A 20,411-nucleotide genomic window follows, 5' to 3' on the forward strand; every position below is an offset into this window, starting at 1 on the left:
ATTTGCTGGGATGTCTTCAGTTACAGACATTGATGCCACAACCTGTGTATGTGCCAAGCATGTTTATTCTTTGCTTCTCCTCCCCCAGACGTGTTTGTTGATGCGGCAACAGCATGAGGCAGCAGCGCTCAACGCAGTGCAAAGGATGGAGTGGCAGTTGAAGGTTCAAGAGCTGGACCCAGCAGGACACAAGTCCCTCTGTGTCAACGAAGTGCCGTCCTTCTACGTGCCAATGGTCGATGTCAATGACGACTTTGTCCTGCTGCCTGCATGACACACCTGTGCTCACAGATCAAGCGCAAACTTTGTCTGAATCACTTCTTCTCAAAGAGACTTCGTTGAACAGAACGAATGGAAAGGGCTAGCAAGTTTGACAGAGGACTTTAGACAAGAAAAAATTATATTCTATAGAAAAAGTAAAGATGAAAAACTTGCTCTCAATTCCCTTACACGAAGAAGGAAACATGTTTTTACTGGGGAAAAAGAAAATACACAACTTGCACTTTCATCCTCAAACGTTTTTACGCTTTCGTTTGGTCAGAGTGCGAGAAGCAGAAACAGTTTTTGCTTTGAGGCTCTGACATCAGGACACAGCTCCTCAGCGCTCGGTTACGGTGAGACCGGGGACAGAGATATTTTTTCTGCATTTGTTTTTAGTCCCTGCTCCAATAGACCCACCACCACTGGGAGGTATCTGCAAAGAGTTATCTCAGCAGTGTGGTGCCTGTCGTGAAGGAGGACTAAGGTGAAGCCTCCCCTGTTGATCCGGGGCTCCTGGTGGGCCAGGGGAACCAGACAGAGTCAGTGCTGGTCTATCAACAGAGTTGCGGTGCATTATGTGGATCTTCAATGTGGATCTACCCCAAGAAATCTGGGACGGACGGACCTGGAAGCTAGAACCATACGCTGATGTTTTGGGTTTATAAGATAGTACACCTAGAAGACGCCGTTTCGGTTCACCGCACCAACTCTGGCTGAGCGGCAGCGCAACAGAGCCTGCAGCAGGTCGTAACATAGCAGAGGGTTAGCGATGTGTGTGCACGTCAGGGCCCAGTGTCTGAGGGGAAGAGACTGACCCTTCAGCCTCTCAGCCTGGCTACACAGAAGAGGACAGGCATGGATCGCCGAGGACAGACCGGAGTGTTCCTCGGCCACCGTGTTTGCTCCGACACAAAAACATCAGACCGCCGTGGACTGCAGAAACACCACATGACAACCAGAAGACACAAACATAACGAATGTTGAGACTCAAAGAGACTATTGAGAAATTGTGGTTTAGCAGGAGAGAAATATTGTTTTTGTCTATTTCTTTACTTGGGCATTTCATTGCTTCTGAGGAAGTGACTTGAAACACTACAGAGCCAATATTAGTTTAATGGAAAAAAACAAAAGAAAACTGAAAAAAAGTTGTATTCCGTAAATTATGTACAGTTTTTATATTCGTTAACCAATGTATTCTTGCTGCCTTCTAGATAATTTATTTTGCCACACATTACTGCACAGTTGTAAATAACCTATGTACTGTAATATCACTCAGTTAAGTGTAAAGAAAAAACATAAAAGAAATAAAAATTATCTTTTTATGTACAGTTCACTTTTGGGCAGCACTTTCCCCCCCCCCTTCATATCCATGGGCCAAAATGTGTACACGATTCTGTCAGTATTTGAAAGACTCCAGTGCACAGTCATACGATCCCATCTCTAGATCCAGTCCAGGCTCGGATAAGAAGTCTCACCTGGACGCGGATCACCACAAAACACAAATAGCTGACAGAAAACACTTGTGGATTTAACCAGCCTCCCACAGGCCAACCACCATATAGTCCCTCGGATGTAGCAGAATAACTGTTGAGGATTTATTTAAAGAATAGACAGAGGATTATTATTCATTGCTTTACTACACAATTATATCTGAAAATTTTCAAACCAAGAAAATGCCTTTTTCAGTGAAAAAAATGTACTCATTGTTGGGCAAAGTCACATAGATATATATCAGTGGGGTGAAAGTTGGAGAGATGTCATTTACGAGCAATGCCATCGTGTTCATGTTAGTATGGTTTCATTTTTCTTGTTTTTACTTTACAAAAATTGGACTAAAAAACATTTCGAATGATCACAAAACATTGTGTGAAACCAACAAGACGCAGGTCTTTCAGCATTTCATTATATGTTCTGTTCTCCCAGCTCGTCTGCTTTTCACACGATAAAGACTGAAGAGTTGTAACAGCTTTTGAAAGCTTTCATTCCACAGCGACTTCACGCTGTTCCTCGTCGGTCTGTCTGCCCCTCGGCCAGTGTTGGAGACCAGCTTATTTCCATGGTGCTGTTCCAACGCCAGTGGCTCTGCGTGTCAGAAAATTCAAGAACCCTATTTGGTTTTGCATGAGACCTGTGGCCTTTAAATATATTTTATGTTTTTAAATATATTTAAATTTTACTAGAACCCATAGAGAGTTTAATTCTCTTAGTTTGGCCGTCAGTTAAATCATAATCGGCTCAAGAACAAACACATTTTTTATCCGTGCTTAATCTAAAAGGCGTTTGGCTTTGTCGGGGATTATAAATGTTAGGTTAATTCTTGACATAACTCTGATGTGTCGGGGGCATTCGTTGGGATCTTGCAGCTTGCGTTGGGCCCAAGGAAAACAGTTATGAGACGTAGATCTTCTCAGAATCAACCAAATAGTGAACAGACATCAACACAGACAGTGGAGGGGGAGGATATAGCCTAATGCTGAACAGACCATTTGAAATCCCATTGAAATGTTGATTTGTGACAACCTGTATTGATTCTGTTTATTTGGTGGGTCTTGGTTTTGAAAAGCTTTCCCGACCTGCCACACAGCCGACGTTCTGTCCGTGTGTGAGAGCTGCTCACGTATCCTGATGGCAATATTATCTGAACCTCTTTAAGTTATTTAAGTCAGTCAACATAGCTGTGTATGGTATGTCTAGTGCTAGTGCAATGGTTGTTGCTATTACACTGTGCAGACAAGGTGGCTAGATGCATTGTCCTGGATAGTTTTTGACAGATCCTGGTTGTTAAACACACACACACACACACACACTTGGATTCATATAGCCAGAAATTTGGTTTCAAACCCTTGCTTGTCTTGATTTAGTTTTTATTTTGTTGTTGGTTTCTTACAGTTTTTTTGGGATGAGGGGTAATGGGTGTCTTTTTTTCACAAAATCCTTGTGGGTTTTGTTTAGCTCAGTGTTTGTAGTTTTGAATGTTGTTGTGTTTATCTTAGGTTTTTTTTTTTCTCTTTCTAATTCAGACATAAACACCAGTGGCATGTCAATCACATTGCTTATCGAGCAGAATGTATACCGTTACTATGCCCCGACCGACAACACCCTCTCACTATTGTTTACAAGACATCAAGTGTGTTTCCGTTTTCTGCGTCACCTTTTTAACGGTTTGAGCCCCGCCTTTGTTTTTGTTTTTTACTTCTGTAATGAGTCGTTTATTTGAACCACAAAGGCTTGAAATAGTGATGGTTGACATATAAGTGATATGCCATTTCTAACCCCCCCGGTCTGCGGTACAGCGTCACGCAGAGCAATTGAGTAAAAACACTTCCCACCGCGTCGATTCTCCAGTGTGAATATTCAACTGACAAAAAGATAGAGTTCTGGATCAAATTGAAAGAAAAGACATAAAACACACGTCAGTCCTCAGATGCACAGTAGAGCACTTGGCCGTGGTGATACAGATGCTAGCCTGACACCACCTCAGTCAACAACATATTACCTCTACTCTCCTTACATTCACTCATAATGTTTATTTTAGATTTGTTATTTGTTGTTTTTTATTCTTACTGGACGTAAATATACATATTTGCTATTTTTTCATTATATAAAATCACGATTTCAAGCCTTTTTTTTTCTAGTTTTCTTTTGTTTTCTTTTTTTTAATTAAAACCCAGACTGTAGCTGTTTATTTGTTCCTTTTTTAGAATGGAAAATGACTAATAAAAAGCATGGAGAACTACTCTTTAAATGGTGAGAAATAACCTATTTATTATCTTTTTGTTTTTTCTGACACCTGTGGTATGTTTTGAGTTGAAGTTGGTCTCCGCTGTGTAAATTTTCCTCCTTGTAATGCGTGAAAGAGACATACTGTACATAGCTCTGTAAATAAAACCTCCCAGGACGTTTTGCACCCTCCTCTTTGTACTAGTCTGAAAAATTGCGTAGAATGTGGGGTTCTAACAGCAACGGGCTGCGTGCGCTCGCTGCAGGTGATTATGATGTAACAATGTAACATTTTTTTATTTGTACAATGTAGTTTATTTGTGTACATATTGTTGGAGCAGCTAAGGGGGAGGGCGGGAAGGGTGTAATGAGGGGGGCGGGGGGTTGTTGATGCTATCGTCAGTGCTGTAACAGAAATCCAGTACTTTCACCTCTAGCTGTTGTTGATTTCCTGCAAAAAAGAAGAGTTTAAGAAAAAGAAAAGACAAAAAAAATAAAAACGAGAGAACCTGAAAATGAGGATGGATGGCAAAAAAAAGACTAAAACTAAAAAGTAAAAATTCTAAATTGTTATTTTCTACAGTTGCATGTACAGAGAGCGCAAGAACTGCTGTTGTTCCTCAGAGATTATGTTCGTTAATAAAATTTTGAAATATTACCAGCTGCCCTCTGCTTTTTGATTTGTGTGTTTGTCATGAGCCATACGGTACTAAAGCTTCATCAATGCTGCCACTGATCATTTCTGACGCACTCAGAATATCCACTCCTAAGAAAAATCTATACATTTAAGAATATACTTGTTAAGAGTAGATACACATTTAGCTATAACATCGATCTGTATATAATGTCCTAGAGACGCGTTTCTATAGAGAGCAGGAAGAGGAAACATGTCTGATGTCAAGAAGATGAAGATTGAGAATGAAAACCATGTCTCTGTGTGAATGTTTGAAATTCCTTCTCTGCTGGATGTGGTCCATGAGGTCGTCCTTCTGACTGAAATCAGATTTAATAGCATGAAGTTATCAACAAACAAAATTGTTTTATTTCTGTGGTGGAATCCTTTCACCAAACATATTACTAACACATTCATGGCTTTTACCCATAGACTGTAAACAAAGATGGATGCACTTCCTCCCACTTTCAATAAATGAATCCATAGGCTGGATATGCTCCACCAATCATAAGTCAGTCTCAGCTGTCAATCATGATGTTTCACCCGGTTTTTATAGCATCAAATAACTAAATTAAATCAAACTTACTGGGATTTTTTTTTTTACATTTGAACATAAATTAGGGAGATAAGAACTACCTAAAAAGACAGGAACCATCTTTGAGAAAAGTTTATTTGACGTGTACTTTTTGGTTTTGTCCACGTCCCATCTATTAACTTGGAGGAGGCAGGGTTTATCATCGATTCTGCAGCCAGCCACCAGGTGGCGATCGAGACGCTTTGGCTTCACTTTCGGGGAGCTGTCATGTCGTCCATATCTGTATATTCAGTCTGTGACTCATGGGGTAGAAACAGCTGTTTGCTTTGAGTCACCTTTTGTATGTGATGTCATCCTCACAAAAACAAACCAGTTCTTTGTCACATGTTATATTTACTGTCCCTGATCATTAGAACTTCTCTTTAGTGTAATTCGAGGTTTCACATCTGAGTCCAATGACACGAATACAAGTCACCTGCTGAAGTGGAAAACACGCAGATGTAAATTCACAGCACTGAATCCACAAGTCCCAAACTGATCCACAGATCAAGTGAAAACTGCACATGAAGCCAAACTCCTCAAGCTCTGCACACGTCACTGAGATCTGCATCCAACTGACGACAATAAAACCCACCTGAATCCTCACTGCTTGAGTAAAATCAGGCAGTTAAATAAACCACAGTAACATAAAATGAAACTAATTCTACTTACACTGAAAAGAAAATAGTTTACCAACTAAACAGAATACTTCATTTGGTAACACAATTTATTAAGATTTTTCAAATTAAAATGGTCACTTGATAGTTTAACTTGTTAACTTTAATCTGAATAAACTTAATAGGGTTAGGGTCTTTTTTGAGTTTAGATGCGTTTAAGAATCATATTTTTTTACTTTTTTTAAATAAACTAAACAGATGATCAAAGCTGTTTTCATTTTGTTCATAGTATCATGGTCATTTATATCAAAATAGGATCAGGGGAATATTTTAAGTTGCAGGCCACTGATTTTTCACCTGAAATCCAGTTTATGCTGTGTGTGACTCCTGATGATTTCATCAGGGTTATCTCCTCTTCAGACTCATGGTGTTACACTGAAGAGACGGGGGGTGATGGGGCGGGGAGAGACAAAAGAAAACAGTTTCTTGAATTGCATGATGGGAAATTTAGGATACAGTGTTTGACCAAACCACCTCTGCCTCCCGCTGCTTCAGATTTGAACAGCAACAGGTACAGTAAAGATGGACGTCTGACGTGACCGCTTTGAAAAGTGAAACCAAAGCATCTTTATTGCCACCTGGTGGCTGGTTGCAGTACAGGTAATAAAACCGGCATCCTCAATGTTAGTGAATGGGACATGAACCAAACTAAAAACTCAAAGTACACATTACATAAAATGTCCTCAAACATGGATTCTGACATTTTATGTAGTTTTTCTCACACGGATGTTTGTTGTTAATTTTTTTCAGTAAGTTTGGTTTTAAATGGTTATTTGATTCTTTAAAAACAGGGTGAAACGTTGTGAGACTGACTCACGATTCGCTAAGCTTGTTTATGGGTGGGACCTCGCTACTGTGGCTCCGCCCCGAAATTTTGTTTCTTCATTACTTTTTTTATTTGTTTACAATTAAACCACTTATAACTTCAAAAATAACAAAACATCACAGACAATAAGCAAAATAAAACAGAATCTAAATTTAAAGACTACAAATAACATAATATAACATCTTAAATGTAATGGCCAAAAAGGTCTAACTACTTTTGTTGTGTGTTTCTCAGCCCTGTGAACTCACCGTGTTCATTTTAGTGACTCAGTAAATTAAGTTTGTAACGAGGGGATGTTCAGAAGTGATTCACGTCACGGGTTCATCCCTCAACCCTGTCCCCTCCTCCTCCATGTGTTACCTGCCGCTGCGCCTCCTCTCTCCGGACTGTGCGCCCTCACTGCGCCATGGCCACGGACACATGCTCCTCCGCTCGCCTCCTCATGGATTACGAGACGCAGCTCTTCCCTTACACCGGCGGCTACGGACGCTACAACCGCGTCGTGGTCGTGTTCAGCTGGTTCCCCAACCTCGCGGTCATGCTGAACCTCTTCAGCGACGTCTTCTTCACCCTGCTCCCGGACTCGTACCACTGCAAGCCGGACCCGCAGCTGCTGCCCTCCACCTTCCTCCTCAGCAACTTCTCCAGACAGCGCTACTTCAACCTCACCATCCCCTGGGTGAACGACTCCGGCCTCAGCCACTGTGAGCTCTTCAAGTATCCGGCCAACACGTCGGAGCTCGCCGACACCGTGCCCAGGGAGAGGGTGTCCTGCACGCAGGGGTGGGAGTACAGCAGCTCAGCGGGGCTCCAGAGCAACTTTGTCACCGAGGTAAGGGACCGATCACCCCGCAGGTCATCGTCAGGTCTGTGGATCAGATGTGGACCTCCTAGATCAGGGCATGAAATGGATGAGAAGGTTCATTCATCCAAAGTTGTGTAGCTGCAGTGAGGTTCCGCTGGATAGAGCTGGATTTGTAGATTTTTCTTGATTCATTCACTCTTCTATAAAAGTTTCCCTGAGTCACTAAAAGTTGCTGATGTGTTCTGGCCCTGCACCAACATCTTGCTGCTGAACAGTTTCCTCACTCAGGCTTTTGTCAGTGTGGTGTGGAAGATGGCTGTTCACAGCTTCCTGTCAATATTTGCTCAGGTTGAGCTGTTCAAACAGATCTAACTCTCACTCATCTGTGGTCGGGCTCTGGGTCACATATGATCTACTTTAGGATTAAAAAGTGATGGTGGAGTGTGTGAAAAGACAAAAAGAAGTGTTGTAGGATTTTAACTCAACACTCCTACTAGAACTCAGAGCTCAGACCTCCACCGAGGTCTCCTTACATTCAGTCAAGCTGCACCAAACTCCACACACTCATAGAAATTAGTTCTCTAAATGTGCCTGTTTTTTATCATCAAAATCCATGAATTATTCTCTGAGAAATCAAGGCAAATGTTAAGATCTTGACCTTAAAATTGAATTGAATATGTCCCTAACATCTGCTTACTACATCTGTTTTTATTGCCATGTATTTTGTGAGGCACTTTGTAACCTTGTTTAGATAAGTGCTACACAAATAAAGCCATTATTATTATTATTATTATTATTATTATTATTATTATTACAAACATCTGCCACCTGATCTTGAGCTGCACCTAAATTGAACAGGCTCTCTCCTGACCTATACCACGTCCCTCCACCAGGTTTCATGGTAATCCGACATGTAGTTTTTGTGTAACTCTGCTTGTAATCTATTAAACAAACATCCAAAACCAACCAACCAACAAACTAGGATGACACTGGGTAGAGCTCGTACTTCCACCGAGGCCCAACAGTCACATTGAATTTAATCAGGCTGCAACAAATTTCAGTCACTCATAAATATCAGTTCCCTAAATGTTGCTGATTTCTTTCATCAAGATCCGGGAATCATTCTCTGAGATGCGCAAATGTCAAAATCTTGCATTGTTAAAGAAGGTGATAAACACCTGGAACCATCCTCTGAATCGGATCTGCTCCAAAATATAATGGATTCTATCCAATTCTCCCCCATCCTTCTCCCCAGTTTCATGGAAATCAGTTTAGTCATTTTTGTGTTATCCTGTTTACAAACAAACATAAACAGACGGGGGTGAAAACATAACCCTCATGACAGAGGTAAGAATCAGAGCCTGAACATCATGTTTCATTGTGGTTGTGTCGCATTGTGCAACATGTGTAAATAAGCAGCAGAAACGTGTTTATCTTTTCACTGGTCTCGTGCTCCTCACTGATCCACCCCAGTCTGCAAATACTGATAACAGGTTCTCACAAAAACTCTGTCTCAAGGTGTCGTCACCCAAACACCTCACACGAGCACCACATCTGTTTCTGTGCAGTGTGAGGTAACGTACATCATAAAACCACAGGGGGGTTTGATGCAGTCTCCGAACCAGAGTCATTATGGGTAATTGCCCCTCAGCTTTTCCTCAGATTATCTTCAGTGTGTTGTGGTTCCAAGGAAATAAACATCCAGCAGCGGGGAGACCCTTTCCTCCTTTTCCCTCCAGCGACGAGCTGTGGCGCTGGGAAGTCTGAGGCCTCGATGTTCCTTCCTGAATCAACACGTCCTTCACTGACAATGGCTTCCTCTGAACATGATGTCCCTCAACAGGCCAAAGGAAAACTTCAGGAAAGGAAAACTTTAATAAATGACATGAGAGCTCATCACATTAAAAACACACAGAGCGATCTAATGCAGAAACACCTCAGAGTGTCGTCCTGTGGTATCAACTCATACCGGTGTTGTTTGCTGTGAGACGGACTTGTTTATTGAACTGGATGTCCGAGGCGACTGTTTACAGAATGGATGTTGGTCAGATTCTGCCTGAGACCACTCCTCCACTTTGCTGAAGTCTCTTGCATTAGCACATGCTGTCATGTTTTTCAGACTAGATACATGACTGAAGTTTCACCGTGTTTGGGACGAGTTCAGCAGCAGCTCGCTCAGCAACTATTTGTCCTTTGTAGCTGTGAAATAAAGAGCCTCAGGTTCACTTCAGGAAACACACTAAACCTGATTTGTATGCTCGTCAGACCGACTAAAGTTTTTAGATACAAAACCCTGTATTAACAAAATGCTTATTATAAACATCAGCTGTTTATTAGTTACACTTAACTAAAGCTAATGGAGTGTAATACGAGAATTCTGCACTGAATCCTATAGCATTTATAAGCTAAGAAAAGAGGATGTATCTTCATGACAGTTCACTTTGTGTCTCTGAGATGTGGAGATTTGTGTTGTGTTGGAATGAGGGACGGTTCTACTTCACCCTGTCTGGTGTTTATTATTGTCTCCACCACATTTATATCAAAGTGAGTAGAGACCAGTGGAGGAGAAAAGTGGAGAAGTTTCCTGCAGGCGGCCACTAACCAGGTGTAGATCAGCTGGCACTGACAGCCTCTACTTTGAGCTCCACTTTGTTCTAATGTAATAACAGTCAGCAGACATTTAACTCAATTAGAAAAGAACATGAGCTACATTCCTGCTTCCTCACACAAGTCACTGTGTGTGACTCGCCTGCTGTTCTCTGCATTCTGTGTCGTCAGATTACCATGAATGCAGCATGTTGGTGACGGTGTGTTCATGTCCCTTATATAAAACTGTCTGACATCACACATTTGAATTGGGTATCTGCGTTTTTCATATTTTTACATATTACAAATGTCCTATATTGTCGTCTATTTTCAAATCACATTACAAGTCATTAGTTTGATTCAGCTGATGCCAATTAACTTACTGAGGCTTGAAGCTGATCGGTCATCCAACGGTAATGAGATGAAATATGAAAGAAATGGAAAAAAACATGTCAGATTCTGAGTGTCAGCTGCTGGGAAACAGTAAATTCTCATTAAATGTTTGTGACAGATTCAAATCCAGAGGAAAACTTAGAAACAACCGTGGATAATGTTTGGCAGCTCAGTCTCAAATCTCAAAGCCTGATATTTCTTTTTCCATCCATCAAATTTCTGCTGCTGATCTGACTTCATGTTGTGATGGCAGCAGGTCAATTTTCTGCAGATGCAGAAGTGAATTTGAATTTTGAAAAGAAAGTTTCATCAGTTGGAACAAAAAACTACAGATCCCTTCTTTACATTTTGTATCTAAAGCCAACGAAATAAACAGAAGTTTGTTTCCTTTTAAACAACTAAAGGAAATGGCAGCACCGTCTGTTTTTAGTGAAATTTAAGTTACAATTTTTATTTTATGTTTGTCGTCCTCTGCAGTGGAACCTGGTTTGCAGCGACTACTGGAAAATCCCTTTGCAGCACATCTGTTTCATGACAGGGTGGATTCTGGGATACATCTTCATCGGTACATTATGTGACTGGTAAGTGTTGATCATGTTTTATGTGGAACACCAAGGTGTTCAATATTCAATAAATAAAAAATACACGAACATTAACATGTGAATATTTTCTTTTATTTTATATCAATGAACCAACTTTGAAAAAATTGACACAACTAAACTATGGCTACTCTCGGACATGAACTGAAAATGAAAACATCAGATTTCTGCAGCTGATGACTCCTGCATGCTCTACCAGGGGGGGGTGCCACCCTTCATCCAAACGTTCCAGACAATTTCCTGCTGTGTCTCATTCAGACAATTCTTCATATGTGAAAGGAAAACTATGGAAAATGTCCGGATTCAATTTTCCAGACAGTTCATGTCTGAAGACAACTTAAACGAACCCAAAGTTATTGAGGAAAACACCATTGTGAATTAACAATGTCCCAATGATGTGTGTTTGCAGGTTGGGTCGTCGTCGAGGTTTCCTCCTCTCCATCGTTCTGTCCAGTCTGCTGGGGGTCGCCGTGTGTTTGTCCAGCAGTGCTGTGGTGTTCCTGCTGCTGCGTCTCGCTCAAGGCGCCATGCTCGCCGGGGTGCTCGTGTCCTCGTACATCACCAGTGAGTATCCTGCTCACACATTCCACTGAGGCTGAGCTTGCTGCGGCTTCATTACGTAATCGACTTCTCTGGGGTGGTTGGAAAAAACAAACAACCTCCACTCACTTCTGTGTTTACTTTAGAGAGCACTTCAGGATTCCTGCGCTCCAGTGCGAGTCACACGCTGGCACCGGGTTTATGCAGATGTCATGTTATTCTCTATTTTAATAGCATTTGTCACTGGGATTTGAATTTAGACGAATGATCTAAAAGTAAATGTCACTGAAAATAACTTTTGGAATTAGCAAGATTTTTGTCTGTTTTCATGTGGAAAAAGAATCGTCTTTAATCAAAACCGAGCGTTTTTTTCTCAACGGAAGACAATTCTATTTTCAGTATCATTATCTCATTAAAACATAAATTAATCTTGTTTAATCCCAAAAAACAGAGCAGAATTTATTTGTATACTGTCCAGATTATATAGTGAGTTCTCTTTTTAGGATTTAGCTGCAGCCATCGTGTGTTTGAGAGCGATTATACATAATATACGTTTTCTCTTGCTGGGAGATCTAATGTTATTTAAATGTTAATATTGTAAATTCCTCCCTTGTGATTCCCAGTGTAGAATAAAATGTAACTTATTGAGTTTGATGGAAACAGCTACACATCCGACAGCTTGTGATGTAAAAGTGTCGTCAAACTACCTTTTAACTAACTGAGGTATCGAATCAGTCCGAGACAAGAAAAGTCTCACTGTGCACTGTACAGAAGCAAGTTAGAAAAACCTGCTTATCTTCTGATGTTTTATTCCTGACTGCCCTCTTTCCACTGTGGGACTAATACAGGATTATCTTATCTTATCTTATTTTACCGTCTTATCTTTATTTCACGAAACACAAACAACTGAAGTCTGATTTTTTTATTTGTGAAAGTCAAGAAAGACAGTTTGATATATATAATGATTTAACAATGAGGGCTGGATAGTTTTACCTTCTGTTGATTCCATACGACAGGAGACTGTAACGGTTTCTCTCTGAATACTTCTCGTCTGCTTTGGGCTAATTAAGCTTTTAATAAAACTTAACAAAAAACTCTTTTATTCTTCTAAAAAGGGTTTTATATAAAATTTAACAGTATTTTAACTCATGTTTGCATGAGGAACAATTTAATTACCCTGATCAGACCCACGAGTCAGATAAATGATCAGATTATCATATTAATGTTTCGACAAAACATGTGAATGAAAAGCTCTGAGGATAATCTTAAAAATGGCATATCTGCATTTTCAATCAATCAATCAATCAATCAATCCAATTTTACTTGTATAGCCTATATTCACATTGTCTCATAGGGCTTAACAAGGTGCGGCATCAAGAAACTTAGAAACCTCAGAGAGAGTCCCATGTGAGGATCCCTCTCCCAGGACGGACAGAAGTGCAATAGTAGTACAGCATAATATACTGTAATTAAAAAATACATGTTGGCCATCAATCGTACAAGTATAACGTTAAAGAAAAGATAAAAAAATACAATTATCATTTAATCTTAAGTGTTTTAACCCCTCGTCCCACATTGAGTCTGACTGTGATTTAAATTGCATTAAACTTGGAGGAAATAGCCGAGGCTCAAACACACCAACCGACAGCCAAACATGTGACCACAGGGGCTTTTCTCATCACAGGAAAATGAAAGGAAATAATTGTTGGATCAAAACATTTGTACAACTCTCTTTATTTTGAAAATCTGTTATTAAAAGCAGTTTTGATCTCTGGTCACACTGTAGCAGAAATAGTTTTTTTACAACAGAATCTTTGGATCTACTGAAGAAGAAACTTTTTTCCCCCACAAAGCAGTGCATAGTGATCAAAGGTCAAAGGTCACATTGACCTCATATGAGTCTGGAAAGACGTGTGTGTCGACTGAAACTGCTCTGGTTATTGAACCCATACATCTGCAGTGTCGTATTTCTACTGTGGTCACAGAATAAATCGAACTAAGTCGTCTGTTGCCATTGGCTACGTGTCAGAGTAGATAAGATACAGACTTGGATCACTGTTTTTCCCAGGTGTGTGTATGACTGACTGTGTGTGTGTGTCTATGACTGAATCACTGTTTGTGTGTGTGTCGTGCTGAGCTGTGACTGACAGCCGGCAGCTGGTTGGGGTTTGTCTTTACTTGTGCGTCTCAGCTGTCATCTTACAGGGTTTCAGCGTCTCTGTGACGAATCTTTAGCTCCGTGCCGACGTCTCTGACTGGTAGAGGAAACACAGTGTCTCCCTACCGACCTGCTTGTTGTTGTTATTTCTAGAACTATCTCCAGAGTGAAGCAGCATGGGAATGGAGTTACGTGAACAGCACACATTCCTGTGTGGGAGGCAGTGACACTGGGTAATGGAGTGTCCCATCCGAAACACACGTTTTCAGCTTTTAATCAAATGAGACCATACTCCCACATTCCTGCAAGGTCAGAGCGAGATTGAGTCCAGGTTCTTTTTTTTAGGTCAGGCCTTGAGAGATTTATTTTTCCTCAGTGATGTCCTTCCAAGCACATCTCGTCCACAGAGAGGAGCAAACAATAGCAGGACAGAGCTGAAGGCGAGGAAGTGAGCAGGAAGTGAGCAGGAAGTGAGCTCCTCGTTTTCCTTCTCAACCGAGAGGAGCTGGAAACCGAATCGCAGCTGTGGAGGGAAGGAGGTTAAAGTTCAGGAGAAACTGGACACACTAGCAAACAAGTTTACGTCAGTACCTGAGTGTGGAGTTTGTTATCTCCTTGCTTGCTGAACCTTGCATTAGTGTTTATTTTCAGATAGTGTGCAGATTCTTGCTTTAAACCAGCAGACTCGACACTAGAGGAGATTTGATTGTCCTCTGTTGCATAACTGAGTTTAGTACGGTTCTCATCGAGGAGACGCAGCACTTTTCTTCCACAAATCTACAAAAGCAAATGAGGTTTTACTGTAAATGTATATTATACTGTCAATATAATACATTTAGCTTGGAATAAGAACATTACATTATTTTTCAGAAACAAATTAGAACCTAGATAAGAACTACCTAAAAAGACAGAAACCATCTTTGAGAAGAATTTATTTGACATTTCCTCAGTCGATGTCTCATTCACTAACATAGAGGTGGTGGTGTCGATGGCCTATACTGCAGCCAGCCACCAGGGGGCAACCAATCTGTCCATCTTTATAAACAGTCTATGATCCTAACATTGAATATTCTTGGCTAATCTGTGCTGTTAAAGATTAGCTAGTGGGCAAATATTTTGAAATAGATGCAGTTATACAAACCACACACCTGTCCTGACAAGACATTTGAATAAAAACACATCAATAACATCCAGTAGTTGTGTGTGTGTGTGTGTAAGGTTTCGAGTTTTGACAGGAAGTGGTTTGGTTTCAGACAAAAGGAATTAGTGTTTCTGTTTTTCCCCTTTTTGACGTTTGTGTCTCTCCTCTCTCTCAGGGCTGGAGCTGTGTGATCCTCCTCACCGTCTCATGGTTGCCATGGTCAGCGGCTTCTTTGCCGTGTTCGCAGAGCTGCTGTTGCCGGGTCTCGCTGTATTGTGCCGCGATTGGCCCATTTTGCAGGCTGTGATCACGCTGCCTCTGCTCCTGCTGCTTTCCTATTGGTGGTGAGTCAGGCGGCAGTATTTACACACCAAATACACAGACACACACCTCACCATGTGCGTATTTGGTGGTGCATTAAGGGCTGTTGGTTACAGTGGTGCTCGATACCAGTGTCACATTGTGACATGTGTTAGTGTGTGTTTGACATGTCTGCAGTTTGCTTCTAGCAGCCACACCTGAAGGTTTGAATAAACCCTCTGATAGTGTTGTCATGTTTTCAGGTATTGAACGAAAGCAGTTATACACACACACACACACACACACACACACACATATTCTCAGGTATTATGAATGAGGAAGGAGACCCTCAGTCTTCAGAGGAGTGAGCAGGGGCGATGCTTCAACAGTAAAGCAGTCAAATGACTGGGCCCCAAATAATGGCTGATTACATTTTTCCTCGTCAGCGACAATATTAATGTTAAAACCTCCTTTAATTCTGTGATGGCTCATGTAGAGGAGACTGCAACGATATGTCGCTCACCCACTAATGAGGCCCCATGTTTCTAGCTTTCTGCAAAGAGCTTTGTAAATTTAGAGCGTTTGCTGAGGACTAACACTAAATGTGTGTGTCTGATGTGCCTGGGACGGTGGTGGGTGTATTCACTTCACTATTATTTACGTCTATGCTCAGTTTGCACCGTGTTCGGTTTGGCTGGAACAATCCCTTTAACCTCCGGCCCTTAAGTCTCTTGAATCGCTTCAGGAAGTGAGTGTCTTGCAGCATCCGTTTATTTGACATTTGGATATAATAATGATTCTTATCTAATCCTAACTTTGCATGAGGAGCTTGTAGAGCCTGACCCTCGTCTGTATCAGGGTGTCATGCAGGTGCAGCGGTTAGCACTGTGGCCTCATAGTGAGGAAGTTCTTTGTTCGAATCCCGGTTCTTTGTGTGCATTTTTGCATGTTCTCCTCGTGTCTCCTCTGGTCAGGTAGATCAGGTAGATAATGGCTGGATGTGGATATAAAAAAGCATGTTTGTCGATGTTACAGAGTGTTTGAGCTCTGACAACCGGATTTGTTTTGCTCAGCTGTGAGTCCGTGTTTCCTGAGTCTCCTCGCTGGCTGCTGGCCACCGCTCAGATCCCTCAGCTGAAGAGGAGCCTCCAGGAATTCTCCACCAGAAATGGTGTTTGTCTGCAAGATGACATCTACCCTTGTGAAACTCTCCTGTCAGGTACTTGCACTCACACCTTTGTGTACGCACACAAATGCACGCACACATATTTTATTGAAACATCCAAAATGTTTCATAAACTTGCAAGAAAACAAGCTCTATCTAGGCATAATTTTATACAGAGCCAAACTGCCAAACACATAAGACATGAGGGTTTTTCTCCTACATTGACAGAAAACTCAAAAGCAAGATAAGATTTGTAAAATTGTTGAATTCTTGTTTTCAATCCCCTTCCTCTGTTCGCAGAGATAGATTCAACATATGTAGAAGAGTGTCGACCGAGCTACCACTCAGTTCTGGAGCTGCGTGGGTCTCGTGTGATCTGGAAGAACTGCCTCATCCTCAGCTTCACTCTGTGAGTTTTTCATCCTGTGAATCCAGTTTCAATCTTTCTCATCTCACTGATTTCCCAACTGAAATGTCCCTTTTTAAAGGCAAGTGAGATGACGAAGAAGGTGAACAGTACGATTTTAAAAGAATGATTTTTAAGCCTCGATGTACACGATGTGTTTAAAGCAGATCCAGTGGCTTGTTTCTGAGGTTTCACTCCCTGGTTGCTCTCCTCCAGGTTTATTGGAACAGGCATTCAGTACTGTTTCACCAGGAACCTGCACCGTTACTCCACCAACTTCTACTTCAGCTACTTTCTCCGAGTCATCACCGGAGCGCTGGCCTGCATCTTCATCTGTTTGTCCGTCAATCGCTTCGGTCGTCGTGGTATTCTCCTGCTCTCTGCTATCATCACTGGGCTGTCGTCACTGCTGCTGCTGGCCCTCACTCAGTGTAAGTCACATCTCGAGCTTCATAATAATATTCTACTTCAACAGTTGTTCTCAGGCCGTTAAAGAACACAACACGAAGCAGTTATTAAATCATATTATGGAAATATAATACAGAGATTTTTTTAAATAGGTGACATACATTACATGCATAATATTATAATGAAACAGTTTCATGTCAAAACACCACAAATACTCACCTCTAATTGCATTATTTTCTTCACCTCAGGTTACATCTCGCTTGTACTCACATACCACACGTACTTTACTATTATTATATACATTAGTTGTATGCCACTTATTGTGAAATAATGTATACTTTATAAACATAGAATGTTTGTATTCATTTCATATTATATACTATACCTGTGTATATACAGTATTTATGTTAGTCTATATATATATTTCAGATTTCCTTATTTTTTTTATAAATATACACAAATACAGTATACATCCTACATATCTGCTAATTCTGTACAATTATAATTATTATACTATATAAGCACAGTAAAATTAAGTATATAAATATAAAGAATATACATATGTAAAGTATGTGTAGTTTGTGTGTCTATGTATATAAATATATATTTGAACTAACTCTACAAATCAGTTTCTCATTCTCGGGGTCAGGACCCAACATGGAGTCACTTGATAGATATATATATATATATATATATATATATATAATCCATATCCTCCCTTCATGCTATTGAAAATCCAATGTGTACGCCATGCTGATCTAATCAGTGAAGAAACCAATCCTCCGCACAGTGCTGCTGATTGATCGTCTGTGTTGATGGTGACAGTTTGTCCTCTCTGTGTCAGACCTGCGTGGAGGCCTGGTGTTGGTGCTCTCTGTCGTGGGCCTGCTGTTCTCTCAGGCCCTCGCTATGCTCAGTGTGTTCTTCGCCTGTGAGGTGATGCCCACTGTCATTCGGTGAGTGTCAGTTGATCCAGTAGTGATTCACATCTTGAGGACTCCTCCCTGATGGTTTCACATGATGGCATCTAAACATCTAAAGTGTTTCAAACTTAAAACAAGTATTGAATTAATCTCAATAAGAAGCAATCCCTATGTAACTGAATGAAGTGATAAATGTATATTAGTCCACGGCTAAAAAAATAGTCCCCCTACAACAAAATATGTTTTAGAAAATTAGCCTTTTTTTAAAATGATATTGAAATATATTTCTCACCCATTTTCAAACAACAATCCCAACTTCCTGTGTGGATTTTGCATGTTCTCAGTGGGTTTGCGTGGGTTTTCTCCAGTTTCTTCCTTGCACTGTCCCAAAACATGCAGATTGAGATCAGATCAATAGGAAACTCAACTGTGCTTGGTGTGAATGGATGTTTGTCTCTGTTTGTTGGGCCCTGTGATACAATAGTGAACCCCTCCCCCAATCAGCTGGGACCCTCAAACGATAAATGGTACAGATAACAAATTTTCATGTTTACGTCTTCACATGGGCCGGAGTGCTGTACACAGAAAACATGTAGTATTGTCTGACCCTTACACCTCGATGCCTTCTTCCTCTGACTGTTTTTCTTTTCCCTCCGTCAGAGGTGGATGCCTCGGCCTGGTTCTGGCAGCGGGTTGTGTCGGCATGGCCGCCTCGTCCCTGATGGAGCTTCAGAACAACAGCGGCTACTTCCTCCACCATGTCATCTTTGCCTCCTTCGCCGTCCTCTCCGTCCTCTCCATTATGCTGCTTCCTGAAAGCAAACGCAAGCCGCTCCCTGACTCCCTGAAGGAGGGCGAGAACCAGCGGCGACCTGCGCTCTTTCTGTCCCGGCCCGACCGGGACAACCTGCCTCTGCTGTGCACCCGGCCCCCTCCGTCGTCCTACAACCCAGACAACTATTCCCGCTTGGTTTCAGCCACCAGGAAGATGTTGACTAAAGAGAATTTGCCTTATCGGATTTCTGTACCAGCTCAATCCCCTCTGCTGTCGAGAAGTGAAACAGAGGGACAAGACAATGAGACACAGAGGGCGGATGTATCTTAAAAACCTCCTCATCCTCCTCTGTGAAAACGTGGATTATCCCTCCTCCTTCATACCTCTGATGGTTTTACCTTCATCCTTTAGTGAATTATTGTCTCAGGCACTGGATGCTCCTAACTCAGCAGTAGAACTGGCCACAACTTGGATTCTTTGAACTTTAGAGCGATAACTCCAAGTTTGTTCTCAGCAAAATATCAGTATCTTCCTGTTGTGTTTTACACTTGAAGCCGTTACCGTGTGGTGATATTTTCTCCTGTGGATTCAGCTTTTTTTGGAGGCTACAAAAGCCTCCGCTGAACTGTGAGTGTGCATGTTGTGTCTCTTTGTGCTGTCGACTCCTTTTTTAAAAGCTTAACACTCCTCTGGAAAGTCCAGGTGAGGTCAAGCTGCTTTATGAGGTTTTCAAACCCAATTGTTTTTGTTTCCCCAGAGAAGCTCGCTCCACTGTGTGGCTGCTGTTAATCATCATGGGATCATGTGAGCATCGGCCCTTTGTCCATTTCTTAACAACTCATGCACTTTTCATTAAGTCCGTTCATCTGATTCACCAGCAGTGTCTCCGTGCTGAGAGGACACACAAGAGTGGTTCATTCTGTGGTAGTGGAAGTCTTGTGTTTACCCAGGAAGCCCACAAGAGGATGCTAGATGATACACTGGTCACTGAAAATCACTATCCTGTGATAGACAATATCAATATCACAATATTATTATTATCAATAGGAATAAAACTTAAATCCAATAAATACATTCATATATTTTGTGTGTGTTGTGTGAGCACAGTGAGGAGGTAAAGCCCATAATTCATCTACCTCAGATTCGTAAAGTTTGTTATTCTCTGCTCATAAAGACGAGTTTAAAACCACAACCTTCACTCAGGAGCAAAAATCTGTATTTAAATGAAAAGAAAGAAGAATGTGACATTATCAATAAAGATATTATATAATATTTTTCCATATTGTCCAGCCCTACTTTATTCCTTAGCATTTTAATGGTGAAGCCACTAACAAGCTCTGATAATCAGAGTTTTTCACTTTTAAGTATTGAACACAATGTGGTGATCTGTGTGGAAAATGAACAACACATACAAAACAGTTTTTTAAAGGTGCTATTTTATAATAGTTTTCTTTGTAAAAAGTGTGCGTGCGTGCGTGCGC

The 20,411-nt window shown here is 41.1% G+C and overlaps 2 protein-coding genes across 3 annotated transcripts in view; both read left to right on the top strand.

Moving 5' to 3' along the window:
• ankrd11 (ankyrin repeat domain 11) overlaps positions 1-4,639 on the top strand; it is a 93,896-nt gene extending 89,257 nt beyond the window's left edge. For both annotated transcript variants that reach the window (XM_034570712.1, XM_034570720.1), the window contains exon 14: positions 89-4,639. In XM_034570712.1, coding sequence (XP_034426603.1) covers positions 89-274 — 186 coding nt within the window. In that variant the 3' untranslated portion in view covers positions 275-4,639. The remainder of the gene's footprint in view (positions 1-88) is intronic.
• A 2,492-nt stretch (positions 4,640-7,131) lies between these two features.
• On the top strand, positions 7,132-20,361 carry slc22a31 (solute carrier family 22 member 31). Its single transcript, XM_034581153.1, has 9 exons — positions 7,132-7,563; positions 10,993-11,096; positions 11,524-11,678; positions 15,129-15,297; positions 16,327-16,472; positions 16,719-16,827; positions 17,041-17,255; positions 18,077-18,188; positions 18,816-20,361. The coding sequence occupies exons 1-9, from the start codon at positions 7,138-7,140 to the stop codon at positions 19,258-19,260; spliced, it is 1,881 nt and encodes a 626-aa protein (XP_034437044.1). The 5' UTR covers positions 7,132-7,137; the 3' UTR covers positions 19,261-20,361.
• Positions 20,362-20,411: the final 50 nt, after the last annotated feature.

This window comes from Hippoglossus hippoglossus, chromosome 3, assembly GCF_009819705.1.
Source record: "Hippoglossus hippoglossus isolate fHipHip1 chromosome 3, fHipHip1.pri, whole genome shotgun sequence".
Lineage (NCBI taxonomy): Eukaryota > Metazoa > Chordata > Actinopteri > Pleuronectiformes > Pleuronectidae > Hippoglossus > Hippoglossus hippoglossus.